Below are 22,232 nucleotides of genomic sequence, written 5' to 3' on the forward strand. Positions count from 1 at the left end.
CAAACCTCTCTCTCACTCTTTCTTTCTCTGAAACCAAACTCTGTTAGCTAGCTAGTCACAAGTTTCTCGAGATGGTGAGTGCATCAACAGCTCGCAACATCGTCGGCATCATAGGTTTTTTTTCTTTAATCCCTAGCTACTACACTACTACCAGCAGTTTCTACATACATGTGATTTTTTTATGTATAAGTGATATGTGATGGATCGATATTGATTTCGTAGTGTCGACCTAGCTAGATTGTACAGTAGAACTGTTCATGAATTTGATTAATCGATTGTTAATTTTCTATCACGCTTTGTGTTTCGATGTTTGATTTGTTAGATTAGTTAGCAGTCTGTACTGGTACTGTTTAATGTTCGTTCGTATATGAGATTTAGTCGCCTTTTGAAGTTTGTTCTTACTAAGATTGAAATATGATAACACAGATTGATGAATATTGAGTGATTAATTTTTGTTTTACGTGTTCAGAGTTGTGTTTTCTGTTGAATCTGATTTCAAAAGTGGCTTTTCTTTTTCAGATCTATTTACTGCTATTGATTTTTCTTCTTTTTGGAGCATATTTCCTTTTCCTGCATACTATATATATATATATATGAGTGTATTCGATGTGTAGCACTGTAGCTGATAAGGATTGATTTTTTTTAATTTTTAATTTTATATATATATGTAGTTACATACTTACATGCTCTGTTTATGCTTTGGTGTTTCTGCAGGGAATGTCATCTCCTTTGGCTTGTTCCTGTCACCGGTGTAATCTCTCTTTCACTCTAGCTTCTATAAGTTCATACGTAAACACATTACTAATTGCTTGTAGCATAATGTTTCTGTATTTATGATACATACATACACACACTCACACTCATGCCTTCAATCAAATGTACAAGATTGTCAAATAAGCCATATGATCAAACTTTTTTCATTATTTGTTTTTTCTTGATACTTAGTAATTAAGATTGTGTAATGTTACAGTCCAACATTCTACAACATATTTAAGAATAAGAATGTGGAGGAGTTCCAGCCATACCCCTACATAGCAACAGTGATGAATTGTTTGTCTTGGGTCTTCTATGGTATGCCTTTTGTGACACCAGACAGTGTTCTGGTTGTTACCATCAATGGAATTGGACTGGTGATTGAGTTGATTTATCTCTCCATATTCGTCATATATGACAAAGAGAACAAAGGAAGGGTAATGCTTCACTAAACCTTTTCTTGTTCATGCGTGTATAGATTTCTCCTATTTAGATATATATTAGTTTTAATTTTGTTTCATGGTCTTTGGTAATTCCAGAAAAAGGTTGGTCTTGGACTTTTGCTAGAAGTGATCTTCTTGGTTATCATGGTTGTGATTACAATGGTTGCTTTCCATGGTCATGGTAGAAACATATTTGTTGGAGTTATTTGTGATGTCTTCAACATTATGATGTACACTTCACCTCTTCTCATTGCGGTATGTCTCTCTATAGCTCTTGATTCTAATCCACTTTATATTTACCACTTATTTAATTTGCTTTAGTATCTAACATCTGATTTTATCAACTTTTCTGGTGTTAATTTTTACAGATTAAGGTTGTGAAAACAAAGAGTGTGAAATACATGCCATTCTACCTCTCATTGGCTAACTTCGCTAATGGATCCATTTGGACTGCATATGCCCTCATCAAGTTGGACCCTTTCCTCTTGGTACAAAACTCCAAACAAAATTTGGAACTAAACCCTAAACCCTTAACTTTTCATTATCTATTGAATTATGAAACTGACCCAACTCTCTGTATTTTTTTTTGGCAATTGGCAGACTAGTAATGGAGTTGGATCAATTTCTGGTCTCCTGCAGCTTATACTATACGCATGCTACTACAGGTCTACACCTAAAGATGAAGAAGTTGATGTAGTAAAGCCATCTCAAGTCCAACTTTCTGGTGCAGCACGCGTGTGATACTCCTCACCAACCCAACCCAACCCAACCCAACCCAAGCAAAATTTATTTTGTGCTGAGACTTTAATTTTCCGGCCGTAGCTAGCTTCTGTTCATTTGTTTATAGTATTATATTCTATTGGGAGTTTTTCAATGCCTTGATTTTGGCTGGGCTAGCTTAGCTAGCGATACTTGCACTTTGTTTACAAGGAGTAGCTACAGTTTCAATTAGGAATTTCCGTGTGCTAAATGGCACGTCCACGATAAATTGTTGGTATCATTCAAAAAGTTTAACAAGAAAGAAGTAGTTTGTTACAACATTGCTCCCTCACCTATTTTTCTTTTGACATGGGGTTACCGGAGACATTTTGATCTTAATCGCCGACTTGTCTTTGAGTCTTGCTCCTTCTTTAATCCAGGAGATGGCTCCAAATAAACAGGTACGGAAGCTATAATTGTAAACCACAATCAAATCTATGGAAGCATTGGTTTATACATTCCTCTTAGTCTCGACTCTAGGTATAATTTTTTTCGCTATCTTTTTTCGAGAACCACCAAAGGTTTTTGACAGTGGATTTCATACATATCAATCCAATGAATTTTGTTATGATAGACGTCGATTCAATTAGAGTCTGTCTTGAGTCCATTCATTGGATTGATACATGTACCTACTAATTCAACATAGATTGAAGCTATTTTATTGAATAGTTGATCAAGAGATTCGATCAACAAAATTCGCTTTTAAAAATCTTGTGGCCACACATAGGAATTTGAGTATTTGACCTAAAATTAGAGAATGAGAGAAGAGGCATCTTAAAATTAACATAAGAGCCAATTGAAAAATCAAAATGATATATGTCCATAATTTTCTCATCCATAAACTTACATAATCTAAGTGGCAAGAAAAAAAAGGCATGTCACATGTTTATGTAAGTTTATGAATGTTTATTTTATGAATGTGTAGTGCTTCTGATTGAAAAACGCTAGATAATTGTGCAATGACTTTATGTTAAAGGGGCTCGTTCCGCCCAACAACCTATACAAGATGATGCTTGCCCTTGCAACCAATGTAGTTGCTTTGCTTGAACAGTCTTAATCTAGTTGTCTGGATTTGAATTTTCTAATGCCATGCTTATAATCTAATCCCTAATAATATGTGTTAGATATATGAATTCAATTAACTATACCTGTAGTTACACTTTTAAGTTTTAATCTACATTCCAATTATATCCGAAGTTGCATTGGTGCAAAATGCAAATGGTCCGCAAGTCTAGATTAGTAAATATATTTCGAGGAAGACCTGGGCCTTCAATCTACATGGGCGTATGCCTGGCCCAAAAGTACTGGGCCTAAATGGACATTTGAAGCCCATAAAGGAACTGGGGAAAGATCCCAAAATTCATAATCCAGATTCTAGATGCCTTATCCATACTCTGCGGAGGACGACGTTTTCGCAGCATCTAGACCTTCCACCTTGATCCAAGAACCTTATCCCATATATCCCTCTCTCTTCTCGGACACTGAGGGGAAAAGAGAATTCATTTTCATTTCTATTGGTTTCAAAACCTTAATCCTATTACTTTGTATGTCTCTGTAGATTGTAATCTCTTCGAATTTGCTGAATTATGGCAGCTATTATCTCCTGCCACTTTTGTTCCTCTCTGGCGATCCACAAATGTATTAGCAACCGAGTAATGCCCACTAACCATGCTCGCTTTCCCAGTATTCACCATAAAACCTCTGCTTCGTGGGTTAGGTGCCTAGTTACCCAATGTGGCTCCAGAAGTTCTCACCAGTGCCACACCAAGAAAAAACAGGTAGGGCTTCTTCTTTTTTGTTTATATCCATCGACGACTTGCATTTGCAGCCCACATTGTGCTTTTCAGCAGAAAAATTCTGGAACCTACTTGACTACTCCAAGATATAGGACTTCAAGTGTGATTTAGTCTGCTTGATTTGAGTGGCATGATTTTAATTTGGCTTGAGTAGATTTGTTGAGTGGCCAATCCTATCGGATTCTTTTTCCTAACCTTGTTTAAATAGAGAGCTGAAACGGTGCCGCAGCCTTGAATTCTGGTTATTCAAAGGAACCTGCAAAAAAACCACATGGGTTTTGATGTTTGAAGTACTGTATAACCGGCACTTTTGAATCTTGTTATTTAAGAATTGCACAAATGACTTCACGGTTAATTTGTTTTCTGTAAGTATAAGAATGTTTAGAACTTGATGAAAGCTCACCTTTTTTAGCAGTCTGGGAGGCCCTTTTCACTAAAGGAATGTGCAATCTCTATAGCTTTAGCGGTCGGTTTGGTAACTGGAACCCCTATCTTAGATTGGACTCCCAGTGCTTATGCGGCTAATCCAGCATTGCCTGATTTATCAGTTTTAATATCTGGACCACCTATTAAGGACCCTGAGGCATTGTTGAGGTATGCTCTGCCCATTAACAATAAAGCTATCAGGGAAGTGCAGAAACCACTTGAAGACATCACAGATAGTCTCAAGGTTGCTGGTGTCAAGGCCCTCGATTCTGTGGAGAGAGTAAGGGCTTTGTTCATTTAATTTTTATGTGATTATTGGTATTCTTTTTTTTTTTTCCATGAAAAAAAAAGTTAATAATTGGAACTTATTTTTGCATGAAATGTAGAATGTGAGGCAGGCATCTCGAGCCCTCGAACAGGGGAAGAGCTTGATTATATCTGGTTTAGCTGAATCGAAGAAGGACCATGGAGTAGAACTACTTAACAAGCTGAAGTTGGGGATGGATGAACTGCAACAGATTGTAGAGGATAGGAATAGAGATGCCGTGGGTCCTAAACAGAAGGAGCTGCTTCAGTATGTTGGAGGGTAAGCTTTGTATTTAATTGCCAGAAGCATATGAACAATGAATCTTGAGGTTTAACTCAATAATAGCCTGCTCACATACGCAACCCTAGATTTACTGGCTGAGTTTAATAATAATTAATTGTGTCATAGTTGAGATGAGAGGTTAGTGATGATGGCTTAAGAGGTTTATTTGCGTCAAATTAGGGTGGATTTTGAGTCCTTATTTTGCCTTACTGGATTTGATCTCAACTGTCAAGAAAAACAAATCTTCAAGAGCACTTACAACTGATAGCCTATATGCTATACTTGCTTATTCAGTGGAGGGCTAATGTGGAAAAGTCTCTTAAGGATCTTGCGAGATGTTTTTCAGTTGTCTTAAAAGAGTTATGAGGTACTGGATTTTCTTATAACCTATTTATGATAACCAACTAATCATAGATGTATCTAACCAGCAAGGCATGCCCTTGTCCGAAAACGAAAATCTTAGCAGGTTATGAAGTCTGACTATATTGAAAGGCACCGGGAATTTTTGCTTAGTCCTTTTTTTATCTAATACAAGCAAACATGTGGTTCAATGGTTAAGTTGCAGAGGTTACTTAAGAGGTCACAGGTTTAAACATTGGAAACAGCCTTTCCACATATTATGTGGATGAAGTCTGCGTACATCTTGCATGTCCCCAACCCTGCCCATTGTGGGAGCCTTGTGCATGGGAGTTGTTTACCTTTTTTACATCTTTCTATCAAATAAGAAAGCTGGAAACCTTAGTGACTATGGATGTGGGATCTTTTTATTACCCTGGTTTAGCTTCAAAGCCATGAGTGGATAAGTATCAATCTACAGGAACTGTATAAAAATTTTAGCGTTAAAATAGGGAGGGAATTTTAAGACTTAGACCACTTAAATTAAGCTATTCTCATATATAACCTTGTCATTGACTGCAGCTGAGATCTTCCTGGGGCATTGGCTTTCTGCAGTGTTGAAGAGGATATGGTGGATGGCTTCCCCTATGAAGTGCCGGAAGAATATCAAAACATGCCTCTTTTGAAGGGTAGAGCAACTGTGGATATGAAAGTCAAGGTTAAGGACAACCCTAATGTAGATGAGTGTGTGTTCCGTATAGTCTTAGATGGTTACAATGCCCCGGTGACAGCTGGAAATTTTGTGGACTTGGTTGAAAGGCACTTCTACGATGGCATGGAAATCCAAAGAGGTATAATATACAAAAACTATATGGTTATGCTTACTCTTCTTTTTTTTCACTAGCCAAGTAACGAATATATCATAACCAACACCTGCCTTGCAAAAGGAAGGTTCTAGAGTTACATGAACCTATATTGTCCAGTTAATGATGTGAATTGACTCCAAGGGAAGTTGAATTTGTTCTTCCTATCAAATTTGAATCATACTAATACATCTTTGTGAATTGTAGGAACCTATAGGCCTGCGAGTCCTCATGTGTTACTGAATATGCTGGTCATATGCTTATGATTTATTTTGCGCACTTTTCTTTTATTATTGGGCACACTAACACTGCCATCAATCTAAATCACATTCAAATGATATAAATCAATATATTCAGTTTTTTTGTCCCAACAATGCTCAGGGAGTCTTTTGAATTGTTTCAGCTGATGGCTTCGTTGTCCAAACTGGAGATCCTGAAGGTCCTGCAGAGGGTTTCGTTGATCCAAGTACAGAGAAAACCCGAACTATACCTCTAGAACTTATGGTAGCAGGGGAAAAGGCCCCTGTTTATGGACAAACTCTTGAAGTATGCCTCTCAATCTCCTTGGTTTTTTCTCCGTCCCTCCCCCACATATCCCTTTCCCTGACTATTTTAAAATAACAAATATGAGAAAAAAGTGAAACTAAATTTATGGCTGAAAAAGTTTTGTGATGCTATTTCTGCTTCATCCCTATTGCTGAAAAATATTTTAATAGCATCTCAAATTGATTACAACTTTTCGTGTTTGGCACCTCATTCAAATGACTTGCTCATTTTTTCTTGGTGTTTATTTCTCCTTGGGTTACTGAAGAACTTCATGAGTAATTGTATTTGTAGAATATATTAGAGCTATTCATAACTAAACGACTACTCAGAGTACTTCCGATCTAGTTGAACGAGTCTTCTAAACATCCAGTATGTTGTTATCTATTCACTTCCATTCAAAAAAAGTATGTTGTTATCTATTCACAATTAAAAATGCAATCTTAGTGGTTGTTATCTATTCATAATTTTGAATGCAGTCTTGGTGGATTAAAGAAATTGTGAAAAAAAAAGAGTCAACAAAGGATGATATTATGCATCCGTCGGTCCTTATATAACAAGTCCCTATTGTGCACAGAAATTTGTGATTTCCACTGGATATGAATATAGATTACAGTTGAGGTCTTTCTGGCAATTAAAGTTCTTAAACCTGAAAATGTTGAAAGGGTATTCGTGAGGAAATGTAATTTCCATTGGTGGAAGTAGTTTCTCTTTTCTATGACACCCCCTCCCTTCTTGATCAGGATAGATAGCTGTATTGAAGTCTCGTCTTATCTAATCCTTGGATGGTTTATTGACATGGCATTAGGAGCCAGTTCTTTCTTTCCCTCCCGGACTTTCAAACTTTCTCACGTGTTTTTTAATATTGAGTTGTGTTTCTTATTCATGGTAAAAGCTGTGTGTGTCCTAGATTCTTACAGTATAGACATATTGTTTCTGTCTTTAAAGTTGTATGTCATATTGCTGTATGTGCAGGAGCTCGGTCTATACAAGGCTCAAACGAAGCTTCCATTTAATGCATTTGGAACGATGGCCATGGCAAGAGATGTGAGGACTTGAATTTCAATGCTTTTTTTCCCTGTTCACAAATGCCATATTATTTTTGATTGAATGTTTACTAGAATTCGCACTGATTTCATGTTCCACAGGAGTTTGAGGACAATTCCGGATCAAGCCAAGTATTCTGGCTGCTGAAAGAAAGTGAACTAACTCCCAGCAATGCTAATATATTAGACGGTCGGTATGCTGTGTTTGGTTATGTGACACAAAATGAAGATTATTTGGCAGATCTCAAAGTTGGTGATGTCATAGAGTCCATACAAGTTGTGGCTGGCTTGGATAATCTAGTCAATCCAAGCTACAAGATTGCAGGCTAGAAACTCTTTGCCACGGGACGCTGCATGAGGGGGGCTTGCTTCTAGCAAATTTAGTGATGAAAGAGAGCAGTTTTTAGTTTTGTCTTCGTTGATATTTTCAGCTGCTGATAGAACTCTAGGGTTTCTTTTCCAGTGGTACCTGATAACAAGATCAGATTCATCTCATTCTTGTTTTTATCTGATTGTTCATGGAATACATGTATTGAATAAATTCTTCCCAATGTTATTTGATAAGGTTTCATGTGACTTAGTTTATCTTAGTCAATTGGTAGCACCTTTCTGAATGAGGTAGTAATGAACTCATGTTTTGCAGACCTTGTGTCCTCTCTCTATGAACAATACTAGACGGCTTACAACCAAGCCGCCATGGTGTTTTAAGTACCACTACTTTTAGTCATGCCGATTCTCATCCCCATTCCCATTCTCATTCCCTCGATTGCCAGTCCCAAGTCAAAGGGGCAACCAAATGTATGATTAGGGGTGACTTCATAAGAAAAATTTTGCATAAATATCTCACAACCATTGCATTGCTGCTATTGTAGTTCATCATATCCATCATCTTTTCAGAGAGCCCAGACTAGCAACTAAAACCGGCATTCGAGCAAAGTTAACTGAACAGAAATATTTTGTTATTGAGTCCATATATAAAGGCAGAGAGAGAAGGATCATCCGCGATATGACTGCCCAGATGCATAATTCTTTTCAAAACAAAGCGAGGACTAGAAAACAAGAGAATGTTTTACACAATGCATGACCTATATCGAAAATAAGGTTCTGCAAGGTTTTCTCTTGGCATGTAGCCTCCAGTTTTGATTGCCTCAGCTCTAAAATCCCAATCTTTTCAATGAATTAAATACAAAATGGATTTTTTGACAACTCATTGTCTTCTATCCGAGAGGCATCTTCATCGAGATTCTTTCAAGGCCCTCTGTGCCTGCGAAAACAGAAACAACCTTGGGGCTGGTCACCAGGTATCATACCTCCGCCCTTGGATGTATCAATGGCCTCCAATAGGGATACCACCTCGTCCATTTCTGGCCGTTTGTCTGGGCTAGCATCCCAGCATCTTTTCATCACATTTGCAAGAGAGCTTGGGCAACAACGAGGTATTTCTGGCCTTAGATTCTGCAGTTTCATGCACAGATTTGTTTCTTTTTAGTTTACTTTTTATAATTCCCGGCATGGCAAGTGTACCAGTTGTTTACAGTACATTGAATTCCAACAAAAAGAAAATAAATATATTTGAACAATCAAATAGTACACAATCCAAATGGATAAATAAGCATTTAGACAAACATTAGTTTGTTTTTTCATGAAAGATATCTTAAGACACTAAATGTACCTGGCGGACGACAGCTGACGTCACTTCCGAGAAGCTAAGATCAGGATACGGCATGTCACAGCAGTATATCTCCCACAAGCAAATACCAAAACTGTACACATCACACTTTCTATTATATGGGTTTCCATTGAGAACCTGTCCCATTCGAAATCACTAACAGATTAGACAGAAATGCTCACAATCTCCAGCATAAATCCTATATACTACTATCCACACATTTATTAGCAACCAAACAAGAAGACATTCCAAGGCTGACAGAAAACAACAAAAATTCTCAACAAAAATTCTCACTAAGCTATGTTCGCAAACAACTCTCTGTCAATCCCCTTTAACTTTGAACGTGTTTCAATGAACCATGTCATTTTAATGCTGTGTACGTTTCTTGTGGAAAAGACTAGCCAACAAGAGAGCCACTTTTGCCAATTACAACACATAGCCCCTTCTGCATCTATGGAAATTTCTAGAATATTAAACTGAGATTTCAAATATAAACTGTATTAATCAATCATCAATGTGCTTCTTATAAAACAAGAGGAAAAAAAATCCTGAACAAAATTCATTTGACACAATAGTTGACAGAGTTCATAAAAATTCTAATTTGCTTCTTTATTGATGCTGCCTACTGAATTGCAAGTTTCCAGTCAGGAAAATGCAAAGCCTTTCAGTTAAACAAAGACATTTTAAATGGCATTACGCTTATTTTTGTTGGGGGGAATTAAATCCTTATTATGTCGGACCAGTTAAACATTCGTTTCAAGGACAAGCTGACGCATAAATGCACCAGCTGTATACTGCTTCAATAACAGAGGGCATTAGATTCAAAGATTCAAATGAGGAGGCATTTAAGCTGTGTAGATTGATGTGGGAAGCACACACTGCCGAAGCAGTGACCTGACGAGAGAGATAGAGAGATTGTTACAAACCCACCCTCCACACTTGCAACAGTTTGTCTGTTTTGGGCCGAAACCCGCACCGCTTTGTCCTCCCAAGCCCATCCCATACTAGGCCCAGGAAAACCATTGTTGCTAGTTAGGAATTTTGGGCTCTATTATATTCTATACTAAGTTCCCACGTCTAAGTGATGTGAGATTGTAACACATGCAAATACGAGAAAAATAATAACTGCATACCTCGGGTGCCATATATCCAAGCGTTCCTGTCTCTCCTGTCATGTCATGAGGATTAGAAGCTTCGATCCGAGCAACACCAAAGTCAGCTATTTTTAGCGTACGTTGCTTGTCCAGAAGCATGTTTTCTGTTTTAACATCTCTGTGGACAATCTTCTGGGAATGGAGATAGCTCAACCTGCAAAGGCAAGGTTTTAGCATTTAAAAGTTCTAAGAGCAATGTGTTAAAATAACATGTGATACTTGTGCAAAAGGCAACATTGCCAATGACTAAGATTTAATCCAAGAACCAACTAAATAGAAAAGCGATGAGACAAGAATTCAACCCCCGTGCCAGATCTACTGCCAGTTGAACAACTACTTTAAAAGCCAGCTTCTTTCTCCTGTTCTTTATAAGATAGGATTTGAGAGCACCTCCCGGGCAGTATTCAACAACAACACAGCACATGTTACTCGGCATGCAAACATGACCATTTTCTGTTTGTATGTTTAGATCTGATGAGCCCACGGTCGCCCCAATAAACTGCAAAAAAATGATTGGCTTGAAGTCAAAACAAGGATACCAACAAGATTTCAACAGAGAAATATAGGAAACTGCATACGTTAAACTTTAAGGTCCTGATACAGCGATTAGTCAATGATGGATTAGGAAGGTGTTTTAACATATAAACAATTTTATCAAAAAAATATATATAAAAAATTTCCTCCTGACATGAAGAAAACTAAGCACATCTAAGATTTTAATTACACCTACAAGATGAGACAAATCAAAAAAATTGTAAAATATTTATGATATATAGATTAATACATCTGAAGCATTAAAGAGAACATACTTTGACCTAATTTGACTTAAATTCACATAATTTATCTTAATCCTTGTAAACACATGATATCTCGGGACCTTTTAAGAAGTTTGATCAAGTTATCTACCACAAGTCAAAGAATGATTTTTCTTAACTACCCAGACCAATGCTTATGAAGTATTATTATTGACCATTTTGGCCCTACAGGCCTCGCAGATGTACTCAAAAAATACCTTGTAAGGCTAAATCCCAAGCCTCCATAAATAGAAGAAAAGTCATTCACAACATACTCAATGTGGGAGTGGGAATCGACGTTCTTCATCAGCCAACCAAATGCCAAGTGGAATAAACAAAACTTAATATTATAAAAAAACTATATTTTCTTTTTTTACTAGATGCGTTCACTTCATTGAACTCGCTTCATTTGTAATATACTTAAGGTTAGACCAAGCGATTGTATAAGTTCCACAATTGGCAAAAAATGTATTTATTGAAATTTAGATATCCAAAAAGCGGGAAAAACAAATGAAGATTTTGCCATGAAACATTACCTTAGTTACATTAGGATGATCAAGTTTGTGCCAGACAGCAACTTCTTGAGTAAAAGCTGCTCTAAGTGAAGATATTTCAGCCTCTGACCTGTGGCCTTCTTCACCCCAATCCAGAAGTTTAACTGAACATTATTAGAAGTAAAAAGTTCAGGATTTACTTTGACCCTTTAGATAGGCAGTAACTGCAAATAGGGAAAAGAAAAAAACAAATACTCCATAGCTAAAAAAAGGCATATGATGAATCTATTTGCAAATCAACAAATTCGATGCCATATAACTCGAGCAATTTAATTTCATGGGACATAATCGGGAACAAAAATAGCAAAGAACAAGAAGCCACCAACAATAATTCAGATCCATTTAATTTTAAACCTTTTATATCATAAAAGTAGATAAAAGATAGTGCAGGTAGATAGTAAGTTAGAGCACATAAAAGGTTTGAAGAAAGAATGACATCAATGAAGCTACAGCATCTAACCGCACCAGCTCAACCAATAGTCTCATGCATCACGGATTTTGCAAGGCTAGATCCAGAAGAATCGACCACAGAACTGCTACATGATAATTATAAGTATAATTAAATATATTTCACACAAATCAATCATAAAAATTATGGATGATAATCAAAACGCACTTCAATAAGGAATCTGAATGAAACAATTATATAGATTCAAGTCTATGTTGCCTGATTTTGTGACATAAAACACTTCTACAGCAAAGCTATGTACTTGTATGAGGATCACTAGGATGGAATTTCACCTTTTAGGCCCTGAATAATGAAGGTCTAAGATATAAAAATTTTACCTCTCCTCCACAACCCAAATAAGAAAGTTGAGAATAAGAGTAAAAAAGGGAGGGGGGGGGGGAAGACCACGATCATAGAATTGCTTTAGCTATTTTCATTGCTTGTCTCATACTATCACATGCATAACCAAATAGCAGTCTGAGCTGAACAAAACAAACCCTGTGAATGGTTTGCTGCAACAATAACAAACAGCATGAAACAAGGGAAGGAAACCCCAATAAAGATAAAGAACATGACTCTTCAAGAAAAAAAGAAGACATTTTGAGAAATGGGTATTCGACAATCCACAAATGGCTGTCATCACAACGAAAAACAAACAATTTAAACCCAAAAAGAGAGAGAGAAGTGAGAATACCGGCAACGTCTTGGCCATCATAAACGCCACGGTGAACGGTGCCAAAAGTGCCATGAGCAATGACAGCTTTGATAACGAGCTTAGAGGGGTCAATCTCCCACTCTTGCCTAGTGGCAGTATTTGTGGGTCGCTGTTCTGCTTCTCCTTCTCCCTTGTCCTTGTTCTTCTCCATGGTCCATGCCCTGGTAAGATGCCTCTGCAGCTGCTCATCTAAGCTCTTCAGATCTATTTGATCTGCCCTCAAATACCCACCTCCCTCACTCTTCTCCTTCATCTCTCTCAATCCTCTCTCCCGATAAAAACAATACAAAACAACAGAAAGGTACTTCCTTTTTGGTGTTGGTGAGTATCTGATTTCACTACTACTACTACTTCACATTAAACAGAGTATAGTTGGTGTTTTTCAGTTTCTGGTAGGCTATATCTATATCCTATTTGGTCTTTGCTGTGTAGGATTTGCTATCAAGTCCATGTGTGCACATGGATTCCGCCTGAACACGACGTTTGTTTCTGACCCACCACCGTCTCTCTGCTTCTGCTGCTGCTGCTACACCACCTCATATGTGTCTTTAAATTATAGTGCTGAAAGACCAATTACCTCCTCTCTCTCTCTCTCTCTCTCTCTCTGTGTTGTGTGTTTGTTCTTTTATGGGATTCACGGTCAATCTACCTTTTCTTTATTATTTTCTTCTCTGCCTGTAACCGTCCCTGTCATGGGCTGGTGTTTATCCAGGAATTCGTTACAACTGAAGCTCTGAATTGATTTTAGTTTTACTACAAAATTATTTATTTTATTTCCCTAATTTAGAACTACTTTTTTGATTTGATATGTCTAAGGGAGGGGTTTTCTGGATACCAGTATATCCAATCAATGATATTTTTGTGATTTTCAAGCTCGTGATTTCGTTTATTAAAAAAGGCTTTATCTGTAAAGTAGAAAATTGGAGCTAATGATTTTCATGGCATCCAATTAGTGGTTGTTTTATTCCTCCATTTCATCATCATATTATAAAACTCAAAACAAGTCGAATCTTGAAATCTCATATATAAGAAATATTATTAGGTCAAAAGTGATAGAGATGACCAAGTTTTTTTTAACATATTTGGGCATGGAAACCAATAAAGTAAGGATGAGCGATCAACAATTGTCCACATCCGCGTCTGCTTTTGCATGTAGGGTAATGAGCACAATGGCAAAGAGTGTCAAATAATGGTTGATGTGGGGAACGTTGGAACTCTACTTGAACAAGCAATTGAGGGAGCAATCCTTCGTCCTTGGAAAGGAACTTATACCTTCTTTCTTGTACTTGAAAGCGTGCTTTGATTGAATTCTCTACTTAAGGGACGGTCTTATTAGCACTACCAAATAGTACAATAGCAAGCGGGACCTAAGCACTCACCCTTCATTCCTTCAATCATTCAATGATAGAATACGAGTTGTTTGTTCTTTGATGCCCAAAGAAAATGCTATTAATATTAAGCAATACTTATACAGCGCTTGAGAGTCGAGGATTTGGGGGGCCAAGGTTTGTCAAACCTATATCCCACATCGGATTACTATAACTAAACTGAATGTCAACCCAACCGAGTTACACATAAATAAAATCCTATCACCTCACACAAGTGACACGTGTTTTGGACCTAAAATCCATTAACAATAGCCAATAAAGAATAAATCCGTACATTATGACCTAAAACGAACAATACATTGATGTGTTTATGAGTTTGGATTACCAACAAGGTTAACTTGACTAGGGTTTAAATCTTTTTCTCCATACACATCATGCTCTCACATACACGGATTAACTTCAGAACAATTTGATGCATGGAACACTTGCTTACAAAATATCCAAGCCCATGTCAGGCATGAGGTTAACATTGAATGAGGAAAAACAATGAGAGTAAGCCAAAAAAATCCAACATAAAAAAAGAAAGGTGAAACAACTTGATGGTCACATTGTCACACCCAGCTCCAACTACTTGTTGCGATAACTATTGCTGTTGCTGTTACACATGTGAAGCCTTCACTTTTTTGAGCTCATGAAGCATCAAAAGAAGAGGATTTTATTGGGAGTCAGAAGGGGAAGTCACGGGGTGTAGAGAGAGAAACCAAACCATCATTTTTCTACGGAGGACCCAAGACAGCGAGAATTAGATAATGCCAGTAATTCCCGTGATTTCGACTGCCAAAAAGCAATTTTTTTTCTCAAGTTCCAACCCTTCCCCAAGAGTCAAAACCTTACCTAGCTCAACAAAAACAGTGTCACTGTAACAAAGCACCCTGTGAGTGTGAGCTATATGAGGGTGCATAAATTCAAACATCTGCTGACGTTCGTCCATTAAAAGATGAGAAAAAACTTGAAAGGAAAATGTGGTAACAAAATAATAGTAGATAACTGTCATCCTAGTTTCTGGAGCACATATTATCATGTAGTCAAACTTGCATGCATGTACAAACATACAGCCTTAGTTGATGAAAGCACCCTCTGAGCCTGAATGTGTGTCATCCTGGTTTTTTTAACTTGGCAATATCTACAGAATGTAAACCTCCTTACATACGCCGTTTCTTCTTCTCAGGAGTTGCATGTACTTGTGCTTTCATACCATATGTTTTCAGTTGAAAATTTTCAAAGGCCTCAGAAACTGCAGCTACCTGTTTATATGAATTACAGGAATTTAAGCACGGTCTCACACACTACCAAACAAACAGCAGTACAATGTGACTGGGGAGGGAGTGGAGAGAGGGAAGAGAGATTATGGTTAACTGAAATAAGGGATTCGAATTCACAGACCAGTTCAGGCTTTTTGGAGTAGACCCTCACAATCGTATCTTGGTAAGATGTTGGTAGCAAGTGGCTGATGCGATCCTCAGGTATACAGAATTTCTCATTGCTCTCATAATCCTGTACAGAAAAACAAAGTCTGTAAAGAGACTTTGTACTGAAGACCATTTAAATGAACTTCAAGGAAAATAATTAGGACTGTGAATTCCTGATTCCTACATTATGGTGTCCAGATCTACTACTAAACAAGTCCATAAATTAGTGGGTCTCGTCAATTTTGAAGATGTATTTGCACAGAAACAAAATGCTGCAGATTTTTTGAATTGAAAAAAAAAGAAAGAACTTAAACACAATCCCTTAACATGATCAAGTCTGCAAAACTACACATCTTTTTCTTCAACGAATTACACTTCATTTCTTAGGTAAGTATCAGGTGATTAAGACTTGAGACACCATTGTCCCACTGTGTAACTCGTTTGATTACACATAGCTCTCCAGTCTCCAATTCTTGCCTAATAAGCGACTTCTCAATAACCTTGTATCTCTATTATGTAATTTCATAATTATATTTAGCTGGTAAGACTAGTAATTAGGAAGCAACCATAATACCATTGAAAATTGCCAGGCAAGTCATACATATGCCTCACAGAGAACATAGTGTATAACCATCGATCACTCTTTTAGGTATTTCTGGTTAATCCCACTTCAAATCATTAAGCAATAGCACTAATATGCAGTTCGTACTCAATAACACTACAGGAAGTTGCCGAAAGCAGGACAAAAATATCAAACAAGTTGTTAGAGACCCGCATCATTCTCAGATGAACTTGTTTGTAGGAAGTAAGCAAGAACTAAAGTGGGTTCTCATTACCTTGAAAAAGTTGATGCTGCAGAAGAAGACATGATTGACATGAACCCAGGACAGAAAGGAGTACAGAAGTTAGTAAAATTAGCAAAGAGAACACAAAGCATCGTGTCTAAATTCCAGTAAAATGTCTTCAAATACCTTTCCAGAGGGTTGAGCCTTCCACGAGTCAAATCAATCCTGACATTGCTAACAACAATATCCTCTTCCTTCAGTAACACTCCACCATTCTTCTGTAAAAGGAAATATATTAATAGTCTCTTGTATAATCTTACCAAAGAATTACCAAAGAACCAAATACACACAGGAATGTAGCGCAGTTTAGGTAAGGACCTGGGAGCAAACAATATCTTGTGCAGTGACGTCTTTGAAATGATCCAATTGGTCCCTTGGAACAGCATATTCATTGCAAAACTGACATAGAAAGAGAAATACAAGATCTTAAGCTATTATTCATGATGCATTGCAAGCAAAATAACCGGCATACAAACATCATTTAAAGTAACACAAGACATAAGAGCCATGTAAGATGAGCCATAACGTCTACACTTCCTTCTGATATTATCAAGCATGTAACCAGAAGAAGAAAATATCAACAATCATTATGTCTTTAAATTAGCCTACACGAAAAGGATAGAAAAAAGAAGGAAAAGGAAAGTCATGCAATTGCAGTTGAGATAAGAAAAGGAAATAACTAGATTAAAGTTCGCCACCTGATATAAATTTCTCCGGCGAATGCGAAGGATAAGATCCCTGGATTCTCTCAGTTGTGGGTCAGGAGCTGTCTCAATTGTTTTAATTATCGTGTCGTCTAACTGCATTTCAAGGATGAAGGACAACAAAGCATTATAATGAAAATCAATAAGTTCTATAGTAATGTGGTTAAAGACAGCTGTTGTAACCTTCCAGTATTCTGAAGGATCTTGAATGTAAGATGTAAGTTGTAGATAATCATTAGCTTTTACCAAGGCATCAACTACCATGAGCTCTATTGCCTGCAATGGTATCACTGTCAGCTTAAAAGCATTTGTAGTTTGAATACAACCCAACAAAAAAAAAAAATTAAAAAGCAACATATAAAAAGGGGAAGAGGAGGAGCCATAGGCTCCTGCCATTGCCTGGCAGAAATACTTTGAACCTGTAACACCCAATCGCCAACATGCCAAGATAAAAAGTAAAGGGAAAGGATATGAAAAAAAAATGAAGGTTCAAGGTGTAGGCATGCAATTGAGCAAAAGACTAATGAGTTCAATTTATACCTTTACTTTTGGATGTGTATAGACTGTTCGGTACAGGTCAGCACGAGTTGCAAACAATTTGTGGACAGTAAGATCTAGTAAAATTAAACAATATTCAGCGAATAACAATGAAGATCACATGTTAATGAGCTGATATATACAGGAGATACTAACACTCCTTAGCACGATAGCATATCTCATCATCCATAACCCGCATCGTCTCAGTCAACCTACAAGCAATGAAGAAACATAAAGTTGGAAAGAAAAACAAGTAGCAACCTCAGAATATCTTTTATATGTGGAGAAAAATATCAAAGGCACCAGCAGTAAATATCTTTCCCAAGCTTCTTTTGGCCAGTAAACAAAATTTAGAATGAGACTTCAATAAGAACCTCTCAAATTGAAAATTGCATCCTAGCCCACAAGCTCTGCAGTCCCGGACAATGTAGTCAAACCTGCATGTCAATAGCCTCAAGTGAATGCATAATACTAAACTGAAGCTTCAATAGGAAAGAACATAAAAAATTCCAAAAAAAAATTATATGCTTCCCTTACTTGTCCACATCAATTCCGTTTCGACCATTGGCAACAATATCATACAAGAAGCTCTTCTCATTTGTACTCTACATAATAAAGCAACTGTAATTGCTTACAATAAAATCGTGACAATACAAAAGATCCCATGAAATTAAAATATAAAGATCTCACCCTTGGCGGCGATAATTTGGAACTAGCAAGTATCATCTCCTGCCAAAGGGAAAGAAAATGCATAAATTAATCATGGCAACAAAAGCTCTTTACAGTGTATATTATCCTACAGAAGTGATGAACCCCATTATTGAGTAATGCTGAAGAATTTGCAGCATGAAAGTAAATAGATACTCAAGAAAAATTATGGAAGTCCCAAATTCTCAAGGATAAACCAGCGAGAAAATCAAGCGTAGCTCAATCATTACGTATGCATGATATGCTTCAACCCTTTGATTTCCAGAATTACAGTCCCGTATAATTTAGAGAATTTTAAAGCCCATAAGAAGTTTATAATTATATTCTAAATGCCTCAAATCATGACTATTACTCATGTCATATTAATTACATAATTTGTCAAAAATAAAAGGACACCAAGCAAACTCAGGCTAGAAAAAACAGTTTACCTTAACCCTTCTGATCATTCCAGAGTCGATATCAATATGGTGCACATCAACAATATGGTCAACCATGTCCGCCGACATTTGCTCATGAGACCTAGAAATGCAAAACAAAGTCAAAACGTGTGGAATTATAAGTCCAAATATGGAAGAAATGATAAGTTGCCGAATCATAGTTTGCAGTGAAGGGTTCATGTACGGAAAATGAAAATGTTAGAATATATATAAATGATATGAAATGCCCCAACCCAACAAGTTAACTTATTGGGTTGAATGGCAAAGTAACAAATCTTAACATGTACTGGATACTTTGCAGCCAAGAGTTTAAAGGCAAATGATAATAAGTAATGGATTACAAAGACAAAACAAGTCACCATTGGGAAAGAAAAGGTCAAAGCTTCCATACTATGCAGAGGGTTGTCAATGGTCATCAAGATTGAATATCACAGATCCACTGCAGGGTTAAGACACAGCCTCAGAGAGCATAGAGAAATTTATCACAAAAGTAGCTGAACTCTAATTTGATCAAGTCGGAGATTTCAGAGGTGGAATTTTCAAATCAATGTCGAACTTTTGAACAGCATCTAGAGGTTAATTTACTGTATGGGCGGCAGAGGTATAATAACACCTCAAAGGAAAAAAGGAAAACATGCCCCATGGCCCATGGCTTTTCAATGTGACATCTGGCATTCTGGTTTATCACACATTTTTTAATATATTAGCTCAATGAGTTGATAATTTTGAGGGTTCAAATGTCACAATTGTAGGAGATTGGTATCACAGATAGCAGAACACTACCCAAAGAGATTATTTACTCAAAGTAGACAGCAGAGAACATACTGCCTGCTCCAAGCCCTTGAACCCCACTTCCACAGAGAAAAAACGAAATAAATCCTGTGCATGATTTTTAACCCAGCATGTTTCCAATTTCCACTTAAGCATGATTTACAGGATAGCAATGATAAAAAATACTTCAAGAGATCAGTGATCGATCTATCAATTAATAGAACTGCTAAAGAGAAGACAGACAATAACAGGAACAGCCTACAACAGATACACTTCTAACCTCTTCCACAAATATAAAACATTTGCTTTTCTAAAGAACATGATATCATCAAATAGAAGTGCATGTTCTTAAGCAAAATTGTAACCTTTTATATTCAAATATGGAAAGGAAGGACAATGAATTTTATTCAAGAATGTAATTATACCATTTGGTGCCATTGAGGACACGGGGAAGAAACCCACGTTCAAACAAATGACTGAAAGGCCCATGACCCACATCATGGAGGAGTCCTAAGAATTGGAATTTCAAAGAAGAAAATCAGTTCACTTGAAACATAGAAACCACCTGAAAAAAATAAATTTACAAGCAACTTTTACAATCTGAATGTCAAACTGAGAAATAGAAACTACCTGTAACATAATAAATTTACCTGCAAGTTTCACAGTCTTAATATCAAACTGATCAATTCCAAGTTCCAATCCCTGCATTAATTTTAAGAAAATATGTAAGCAATTCATTTGGCTAATGAAAAAATAATAAAATATAACATAAAAACGCAGTGTTAAGTCAATCAACATGTCTTGAATGTATTTTAGTACCTGGTAGTTTTTGAGCTTCTGAACAGTTTCTCCAGCAAGCCAATACACCCCTAGAGAATGTTCAAACCTGGAATGCATAGCCCCTGGATACACCATGTATGTTGCACCTGAAACACATGAAAAGCGTCTACAGTTGTGGAAATTACTTGAAGTACATAATAAGCACTTCAAACTTTGGTGTGCTTCACTAAAGATCAAAACCTCAAAGACATTTCATGGTTTTGGTACTGACTCCACTAAAAACATGGAAGGGGATCATAAATCCAATAGGATGGAGTGCATTTATAACAGCAAGTCAAGCTCCACAACGCGTACAGAAAGAACACTTCTCATAAAAATACCACCTTTCAAACATTTGATTCGTTGATACCAAGCAGTGGTGGCAGCAGCAGCAGCAGCGTATCATTTATAAAAGATTAAAAGGGAAAAAAAAACTGTAAGCTGGAAGTATCTCCAATAGCAGTATTCTTAGATTGTGCAAAGAGCCAAGAAAATTGGGAAATCATAAATGTCCCTCAAATGCCGGTAATGGGGCCCCTAATATGCAAATATTAGACAAATAGATTTGTTTCACTGTGTGCATATCCAAAAAAATTTACCAGATCTATACAAGTGTGTCAATTTATTAGTCCTCAAACTAGTATTTGATTGCCTTGTGACGTTTCATTTAGTTTTTCTCATGAAGGTAATAACAGTAGTAGTGAGTAAATGGCAACAACTACAATCCCTATGGAATGCTACCCTTAACCTAAAACTTGAAAAAAAATCAGAAAAACAACTGATATATTTTGTAGTTCAACTAATATACATGCTTGTTTCCCACATAAATCGATGGGGGAGTACTTCGAGACTCACCGAGTTGTTTCAGTTCACGTAGCCTGTGATTTGGAAACAAAATAAAATAAAATTGGATCATTGAAACAAGAAAACTAGGCAAATTAGGCAACAGCAAAAGAATGAAACGTCAGTAGAGTAAAATAAAATCACCTCTGGAACTGCTCGGTATCAATAAACTTCAAAGAGAGCTGCAACCATAGAGAATAAGAAGCTAAACAGCCGGAAATCTTCGTTCAATTAGGAAAGAACAAAAAAAGTCGATCGTGGGGTAGTAAGATAAGGAGAAGTACCGGATCAAGAAAGATGTTGCCGTGAACATTATCGTGAACGTGCTTGGAGAATCGTTGTTGCTGAGCATGAGGAGGGAGACCGTAAATCGTCGACGAAGAGAGATCATCGTTGCAATAAGATCCCATACTCTCTCAAACCCTCGCAGGCGCACACGCGGAAGAGAGAAGTGGAGGAGAGCTCTTGAATTGTGACTGAAAAGGGAAAAGATTTGGGGATTTTTATTCGGCGGAGAAGGTATATTCTACTTGTACACTACTTCGGGAGAAGTGGAGAGTTGTCTCCCAGTGTGGGATGGGATTTGGTGAAGCGGGAAGTTCGGGATACCTGAATCTTCACACTCTACACCACGTGTGGAATGTTCCTTTCCTTAACAATTGTCTTTATTCTAATAGCTTGTTTGGGAGCATTTATACTACTTACAAAATGCTTCAAATTTATACAATTTCACAAATTTTAATCAGTTTTTTCTTATTTTGTCCCCAGTCAATTACAGATATACCAAATATACCCTGACTTGCCGTAAGTTACGATACTCGACTTTCTCACCTCCCGTTACCGTCTTGCTCGTACTGAAAGGGGAAGCTGCGCCGGAACATCT

At 37.1% G+C, this 22,232-nt stretch overlaps 4 protein-coding genes across 5 annotated transcripts; 2 read left to right on the forward strand and 2 right to left on the reverse strand.

Annotated features, from left to right (window-relative positions):
• On the forward strand, nt 1–2,142 carry LOC120008393 (bidirectional sugar transporter SWEET4-like). The gene is made up of 6 exons (XM_038858695.1): nt 1–114; nt 715–751; nt 971–1,190; nt 1,293–1,451; nt 1,565–1,684; nt 1,797–2,142. The coding sequence occupies exons 1-6, from the start codon at nt 72–74 to the stop codon at nt 1,935–1,937; spliced, it is 720 nt and encodes a 239-aa protein (XP_038714623.1). The 5' UTR covers nt 1–71; the 3' UTR covers nt 1,938–2,142.
• Nucleotides 2,143–3,343: 1,201 nt separating this feature from the next.
• On the forward strand, nt 3,344–8,130 carry LOC120008966 (peptidyl-prolyl cis-trans isomerase CYP38, chloroplastic). Of its 2 annotated transcripts, none has more exons than XM_038859375.1 (7): nt 3,344–3,733; nt 4,164–4,457; nt 4,564–4,763; nt 5,718–5,953; nt 6,369–6,511; nt 7,484–7,555; nt 7,657–8,130. In XM_038859375.1, exons 1-7 carry the CDS (start codon nt 3,542–3,544, stop codon nt 7,882–7,884), a joined length of 1,365 nt encoding a protein of 454 aa, XP_038715303.1. In that variant the 5' UTR covers nt 3,344–3,541; the 3' UTR covers nt 7,885–8,130. The 2 variants fall into 2 exon arrangements, with proteins under 2 accessions (XP_038715303.1, XP_038715304.1); XM_038859376.1 differs by having other exon boundaries at nt 4,167–4,457.
• Nucleotides 8,131–8,553: 423 nt separating this feature from the next.
• Nucleotides 8,554–13,621, reverse strand: LOC120009471 (serine/threonine-protein kinase STY13). The gene is made up of 6 exons (XM_038860086.1): nt 12,868–13,621; nt 11,708–11,829; nt 10,680–10,876; nt 10,357–10,531; nt 9,227–9,361; nt 8,554–9,009 (listed from the first exon to the last, which is right to left on the reverse strand). Exons 1-6 carry the CDS (start codon nt 13,139–13,141, stop codon nt 8,803–8,805), a joined length of 1,110 nt encoding a protein of 369 aa, XP_038716014.1. The 5' UTR covers nt 13,142–13,621; the 3' UTR covers nt 8,554–8,802.
• A 1,557-nt stretch (nt 13,622–15,178) lies between these two features.
• On the reverse strand, nt 15,179–21,963 carry LOC120008491 (deoxynucleoside triphosphate triphosphohydrolase SAMHD1 homolog). Its single transcript, XM_038858828.1, has 19 exons — nt 21,634–21,963; nt 21,494–21,531; nt 21,362–21,384; nt 20,507–20,613; nt 20,338–20,389; nt 20,113–20,197; nt 18,908–18,998; nt 18,462–18,500; nt 18,309–18,376; nt 18,146–18,208; nt 17,928–17,983; nt 17,775–17,848; nt 17,418–17,510; nt 17,229–17,330; nt 16,849–16,929; nt 16,657–16,748; nt 16,522–16,537; nt 15,660–15,770; nt 15,179–15,520 (listed from the first exon to the last, which is right to left on the reverse strand). The coding sequence occupies exons 1-19, from the start codon at nt 21,757–21,759 to the stop codon at nt 15,419–15,421; spliced, it is 1,419 nt and encodes a 472-aa protein (XP_038714756.1). The 5' UTR covers nt 21,760–21,963; the 3' UTR covers nt 15,179–15,418.
• Between the last annotated feature and the right edge of the window lie 269 nt (nt 21,964–22,232).

This window comes from Tripterygium wilfordii, chromosome 11, assembly GCF_013401445.1.
Source record: "Tripterygium wilfordii isolate XIE 37 chromosome 11, ASM1340144v1, whole genome shotgun sequence".
NCBI lineage: Eukaryota > Viridiplantae > Streptophyta > Magnoliopsida > Celastrales > Celastraceae > Tripterygium > Tripterygium wilfordii.